Here is a 7,016-nt window from a genome sequence, read left to right as displayed (position 1 = left end):
AGGAGCATTCTCACTGTACTTCTTCCAAGACAGATTTGTTCATTCTTCTGGCAGTCCATGGTATATTCAATATCCTTTGCCAACACCACAGTTCAAAGGCGTCAATTCTTCTTTGGTCTTCCTTATTCATTGTCCAGCTTTCACATGCACACTAGGCAATTGAAAATACCATGGGTTGGGTCAGGCACGCGTTAGTCCTCAGAGTGACGTCTTTGCATTTTAACACTTTAAGGTGTCCAACACATACTTCCTTTGATTTTTTGACTGCTTCTTCCATGGCATTGATTGTGGATCCAAATAAAATGAAACCCTTGACAATTTCAGTATTTTCACTGTTTATCATGATGTTGCTTATTGGTCCAGTTGTGAGGACTTTCTTTTTCCTTATGTTTTTTTTATATCTGTCTGTCTATCTATCTGTCTGTCTGCCTGCCTGCCTGTCTGTCTGTCTCTATCTCAATCAATAAATATGCAAGGAGAGAAGAGAGAAAAGGAAAGAGAGGGAGCAAGTTATTCTATCTATATGTTTGTCTTTCTCAATATGTATTACAAATGATCCTAACAGCAGTTCTTGAGTACTGTTTATTCTCCATTACTGAGATGAAAAAACTAAGTCACAGAGAAAGGCACTCAGCAACTCGTTCAGAATCACACAGAATATAAATCATAGAATTGCAGTTTGATTCTAGATGTTCTGACTCCAAAACTAACGCTTGATCAGAATTTTCAGTAGACTTTTCAAAAATAGATATTTAAATTGATTTTAAATTTATCTTTAAAATTCCAGCCTCACTCTTAATAAACAGAAATAAAAAGTGATACTCCAAATTAGCAATTTTCACCTATTAAACTGAAAGATAAAACTGTTTGATAATAAAATGTATTGGGAAGGGAGTAGAGAAAAAGATATTCTAACACACTGTAAATGTGTACATTTGTACTGCCTGTTTAGAGGCATTTTGGTAATATTTATTAAGTGAAAGATGCATATATCATTTGTTGTAGTTTTTCTACTTTCAATATTTTTTATTGATATACTTGTTCATGTTGGCTAACATCTTTGTGCAATGATATTTATTTTGGCAATAATTTGTCTTAGTAGAAGACTGGAGACAACCTAAAATTGCAAAAATACATAACTGCTTAATTAAAATATAGCATGTCCATACAGTGGAATACTGTGCAACAGTTAAATAATAGAGAATCTCTAAGAGATATTTAGAGTACAAACAAAGCAAGGCACAGAGTGGAGTATATTGGTTTATCTGAAAATACTTGTTTGTGTGTGTGCATGTGCGTGTGTGTGTGTGTGTGTGTGTGAGTGCACGCACCCACCAGAAGTAGTTGTCTCTATGAATGAGAATTATGGTACTTATGGTCAAAAAAGGAAGTAAAACTTACTTTCCTGTATATTAATTTTATTGTATGACATGTTCATCATTTGCATGCCCAATATACTCCTGCCTCACACACACAGTGACTCTTGAGTCTCTCTGAGGTCCATTAATGGAGAGCTCTTTTTTTCCCTCTACATGCTCTTCCCTCCCTCCTTCTATGATCTATCAAGTTTGTGACTCTGCACACTTAGTCTTTTCTCTGTAGCCAGGCATAAAATAGTTTGCAGAAACGAATGCCTTAACTTATGTTCCCAATTCTCTGCACATTGTATCAAAAAGGTTTCTAGACATATCCATGATCTATTTGATTCTTTCTCTTTTATTTTTCCAGAGCTTTAAGGTTTTATATGCTCAGATTCTTATGCTCTTTAAAGAAAAATATAATCTATTACACCTACCACTTTGGTTCAACTAATCTATAACGTCTGGTAGCAGCTTAGCTTGCAGGTCATCCAAAGAACAATGAAAAAATTAAAAGTGCAGCCCAGTGAAGACTTTTCTTAAGCCTTCTTTAGCCGTCGTGTGCACTATGCCCTCCAAATATGAAGACTATTCTCTCCTTATTTTTTTTTCTTTGTAGGTGACATGAAGTGGGCACCATGAGATTTCATGTGTGGCCACGAGGTGGCAGTGGTTCCATTTCCCTCATTGCATGAATGCCTTAAATTTCAAAAGCTTGAAAGTTACCAAGGGCTTGCATTGATTGGCTGAGTCACCAACAGAATGGTTCTCTTGTGCACTGGAAAACAAGAACTAAGACACAGAAACAGCTCTTCTGAGAAAAGAAGGTTTGGAATCACAAATTGTATCAAGACTGAGGTGTCAGGATGGAGAAAATGCTGAAATATGCATTGATAGTCTTGTGCCTTCAGTTTGGCTGTAAGTTGGAGGTTGCTGTAGTTAAATGCCTTGGAGTTGATTTTTGACTGTTAGTGACTTCATGTGACAGAACAGCTCCATAGAGTAGCCCCATAGGGTTTTCTTGGCTGTAATCTTTATGGAAGCAGAGCTCTAGATCTTTCTGCCATGGAGCCACTGGGTGGGTTTAAACTGCCAACCTCTCTGTTAGTGCCACCAAGGCTCCTAAAATTGGAGTTTAAGAGATGAGGACCATATAGGCACATTCATCCAAACCCAAAGAAGAGAGACAGTGTTTCAGCTCATCCCAGGTTTCCGGCTGGATGTTTTCAAAACTGATGAACTAAAAGCTTTGTATCATTTCTGATTTTGTTTTTCTGACCAGGGTCAACTGGAAAAGACCAAGTGGAACAGAGTCCTCGGGCACTGATACTCCAGGAGGGAGACAATGTCAGCCTCAACTGCAGTTACTCAGTCAGCAAATTTGGAGGCCTACAGTGGTATAAGCAAGATCCTGGGAATGGTCCTGACCTCCTCTTCCTCCTGTATTCAGTTGGGGATGAAGAGCAGAAAGAGAGACTTAGAGGCACATTATCAAAAAAGGAAAGTTCCCTGCACATCACAGCCTCTAAACCTGAAGACTCAGCCACTTACCTCTGTGCTGTGGACACAGTGCTCCCCCAGCACCTGTAGCCTGTACGAAAACCATACAGCTGGGGCCCTTGAATAAATGGCAGAGGCATCTCTGTGTCTTTTCTCCTCAGAGGAAGGAGTGTTTAATCAGCACCTAGATCCTCTTACCAAGGGGTCCTATGGAGAATAAAGGCTTGTGACATGGCCAGAGAACAAAGATGTGTAAATGCACATTACTGTTCATTCTGTCCAGGTATCTCTGACAGTCCCCTTGTGCATCATGCTAATGAGAGTTCTAGTTACTGTATATCTTCACCAAGAAATGGTATCAGGTGTGGTGTTGTTTTTAACCATTCTGGTGATATGTAGTGTTATATCATTCTGGTTTTAATTTGCTGAGCATCTTTTCATGTATTCATTGACTATCTGGATATTATTTTCTGTTCAGTGCCTGTTCAAGTTTTTTGCTTCTTTTTTAGTTGGGATATTTGTCATTTATCAATCATTTGTAGGTGTTCTTTATATACTCTGCATATGAGCCCTTGTCAAAAATATAGATTGTGAATTTTTCACTAAACAATTGCTTGATTATTCACTTTTAAAATGATGTCCTTTAATGTACAAAAGTCCCTAATTTTAATAAAGTTCAACGAATCAATTTTTTTCTTCTATGGTTAGTATGTTTGCAGTCTTGTTAGAATCCTAGCCTACTCCAAGGCATGTTTATTTCACTTAGGTCTATATTCCACTTCAAATGAATTTTTGTTTATGTTGTGAAATAGAGTTCATGGTTATTTATTTATTTATTTATTTTACTTCAGAAACGTCTGTCTTAGTCTGGGTTCTCTAGGGAAGCAAAACCAATAAAGCGAACAAAGAGAGAGATTTATATCAAGGAAACAGTTCACGAGGTTGTAGAGGCTAGAACGTCCCAAGTCTGTGGATCAGGATAGAGGCTTCTGCCAATTCACGCAGCCGCAGAAGCTGGCGAGCCCAAGATCGGCGGGTCAGAGAGTAGGGCTCCCACTCACAGGCTGTGAAGGTCGACGAATTCCAAGATCGGTAGGCAAGACTGCCTGGTTTCTCCTGATTCACGTAGCTGCAGGGGCTGGTGAACCCAAGATCAGTAGGTCAGAGAGCAGGGCTCCACTCACAGGCTGTGAAGATTGACAAATCCCAAGTTCAGCAGTTAAGCTGACAGCTCAAGTACCAAGAACCAGAGGTCAGATGAACAGGAGGCAGCTGCAGGATCCAGAGAGAGCAAAAAGCCAGAATGTCTGCTTATATTCAGATGCAGGCTGCACCCCCAGGGAAACTCCCTTTCCACTGACTGGCTACTCACAGCATATTTAATCATGGGAGTGTTCACATATAAACACTGAGAATCATGGCCCAGCCAAGTCGACACACAATCTTAACCATCACAATGTCCAGTTGCTCCATGACCGTTTAATGAAAAGACCATCTTTCTCCCACTGAATTGCAGCAGCTCTTTTGTATAAATCAAGCGACCCTGTGTGAGTCTGTTTCTGAGCTATGTATGTATTTTGTTTCAATTGTCTGTTAATTAGTCCATCATTCCACCTATATTATAATGTGCTTATAAATGTAGCTTTATAGTATAATTTCTCTTCATTTTTATTCTTTTTACTGATACTGTTATTCCAGGTCCTTTGCGACTCCTTATCAATTTTTAGAGTCGCTTTTCAATTTCACAGAATTTCAGCTACAGTTTTGATCTCGTTGCCTCCCTGTCTTAAATGGATTAAATCTATGGATCAATTGGGGAAAATTGATAGCAATGTTGAGTCTTCTTGCCATAAACACAGAATATATCTTCATTTATTTAGGTCATCTTTAATTTCTCTAAGCAGTAATTTTAGTTCTCAGTGTACTGATCTTGTGCATCGTAGTCAGAATTACTCCCATGTGTAAAGATTCCATGCTATTTTAAGTGTTTTTAAAGTTTTATTTTCCAGTTGTTTCTAATGTATTGTATTGACCTTGTATTCCTCTTACTTGCTAAATTTACTTGTTAATTCTAATAATTTATGCATTCTTTTAGAATTTCTACATCCACACCCATGTCATCTGCAAATAAAGACAGTTTTACTAAGTGTTCGTTTACCTGGTTTTGTTCTATTTTAACCTTTTGGGCTTATAGCCTTGCAGTCTTCCCAGTGTATGACAGATTCATTCAGGGGAGGAAATCAGAAAGTTGTCAGAGGATTCTTTCTCTCACCTGCCCCCATGTTGTCATCTACCTCATCGCCATCATCATTTTCATCATCATTTATTGAGCCCTTACCATATGCCAAGTTCAGTGCTCAGCACTTTATCTACTCATTTAATAATTCAATAACTATGAAGTAATATTATCCCATTTCTCAGATGAGAAAACCCAGGCTTAAGCAAATTTTGAGATGATGGAATTTCTGAGATAAAGTAAATGCTGCAGGTACCATGAGATTAAAAAATAAAGTCTTTCCAGAGTTAATTGGACAATGCTGCTCAAATTTTATCGTACATTTAAGAATCCCATAAAAATCTATTTAAAAAATAACTTCATCCTCAAAGATTCTGATTCAATCGGTCTGGCAGGAGGCCAGGAGTCTGCTTTTTTAGTAAGTTCCCTGATGGTTTGGGTTCAATTGATTTGGGAGGTCCTGCTTTGAAAAACACAGTAACTGGAAGACTGCTGTATTTCAGGAGGATGGCTGATACAGATCTGCAAGTGATTGTGTGTTCATTTAGACAAGAGGTGTCTAAGGAAAAGAAACCTACCCAGGGATGCCTGCTTAATGCAGGTAGCACCTTATTTCTGATATAAGACTATGTCTTATTCTGATTAGTAGAAAATCTCATTTTAATGATTTAAAGAAGGTAATAATTTTTTTTTTTTCAACAACGACAAAAGCAGATTTTTCCATGACTTGAAAAACAGCAGGAAGGAGTAGGGGATAGACAAGGCTTTCATTTGTAGGCTTCTCAAACAGAAGATAAGCCAGAACAACTTAATGTGATTCTCCAATATTGAGAAAAAAATTTCATTCTTTATTTTTTGATTAAAAAATGAACCTTTATATATTTAAAAGACCATAAATTAGTCATCACTTAATATTACCTTCTCTGTTCTAAGATTTAAGCTTCTTTTATTTAATTATTTAAGTTGATATTTTACTCTCTGTGGTCTGTTCCTAACATTTTAAGTTTATAGTAAGGAGAGCACCGATAAAGCTCTGCTTATTGCAGAATAAAAGACAATAGCTTTCTAACTCTTGCCTTTATAGCTGTCTAATAATTTCCAGTATAGACCACACTGACGACTGTGGTCATGTTTAACCTTCTGCCATATTTCTTCATAGCCAGGTTTTCCCTTTCCTCTACCTGCAGTGAATTTTCGTTGGTGTGAGGTTGATTATTGGATCTTATCCCTAAAGTTCACCTAATATTAATAGAATATTCTTGATATTCCTAATATTATTGGAATATCTATCTATCTATCTATCTATCTACCTATCCTGGGGTGATGCAAACAGTTAACACACTAGGCTCCTAACTAAAACGTTGGAGGTTTGAATCCACCCAGAAGTTCTTCAGAAGAAAGGCCTGGTGATCTAATTCTGAAAAATCAGCCATCAAAAATTATATACAGCACAGTTCTATTTTGACACACATGGGGTTGCCATGATTCAGAATTGACTCCCCAGTAACTGGTTTTAACCCGGAAAGAGCTACAGCCAAAGGAAAAAGAGGGAGGAGGAATATCGGAGAAGACCATGTCAACCTCACTGTGGGCAGGAGTCAAGCCTGAGGTATGGAGAGCAGAGCAGAAGTGAAGATTGAAGTTTTAAACAGGACTGTGCTGAGATTTATTTCATAACTGAAAGTGGCCCAGAGGTTTTGGGATTTTTCCATGATGTTCTTAAAGGAATCCTTGTTTAGGGTCTCTCCAAAGGAACTCATCAAAACTTAAGTCTCTTTGCTTTTCCTTTTAATACTCTTTCCCTTTCTCCTTGATCAACCTAGAAAATGTTTATTTAGTTGCAGGTAGGCAAACTTGTAGTATATCATTGTCCTAAATCTATTCAGGCAGAAAGCCTCAGAGCCCAACCCTTCTAAGAGACA

The 7,016-nt window shown here is 37.8% G+C and overlaps 1 gene segment (V, D, J or C); it reads left to right on the top strand.

The window, feature by feature from the left end:
• The first annotated feature begins 1,321 nt into the window (after positions 1 to 1,321).
• On the top strand, positions 1,322 to 3,571 carry LOC101360119 (T-cell receptor alpha chain V region 2B4-like). The segment is given in 2 exon segments: positions 1,322 to 2,276; positions 2,641 to 3,571. Coding segments are annotated over 2 exon segments (360 nt in total).
• Positions 3,572 to 7,016: the final 3,445 nt, after the last annotated feature.

Source organism: Trichechus manatus, unplaced genomic scaffold (genome assembly GCF_000243295.1).
Source record: "Trichechus manatus latirostris isolate Lorelei unplaced genomic scaffold, TriManLat1.0 scaffold00273, whole genome shotgun sequence".
In the NCBI taxonomy this organism is placed as follows: Eukaryota; Metazoa; Chordata; class Mammalia; order Sirenia; family Trichechidae; genus Trichechus; species Trichechus manatus.
The sequence above is the reverse complement of the archived record's forward strand: the minus strand, read 5'-3'. Positions and strand labels throughout refer to the sequence as shown.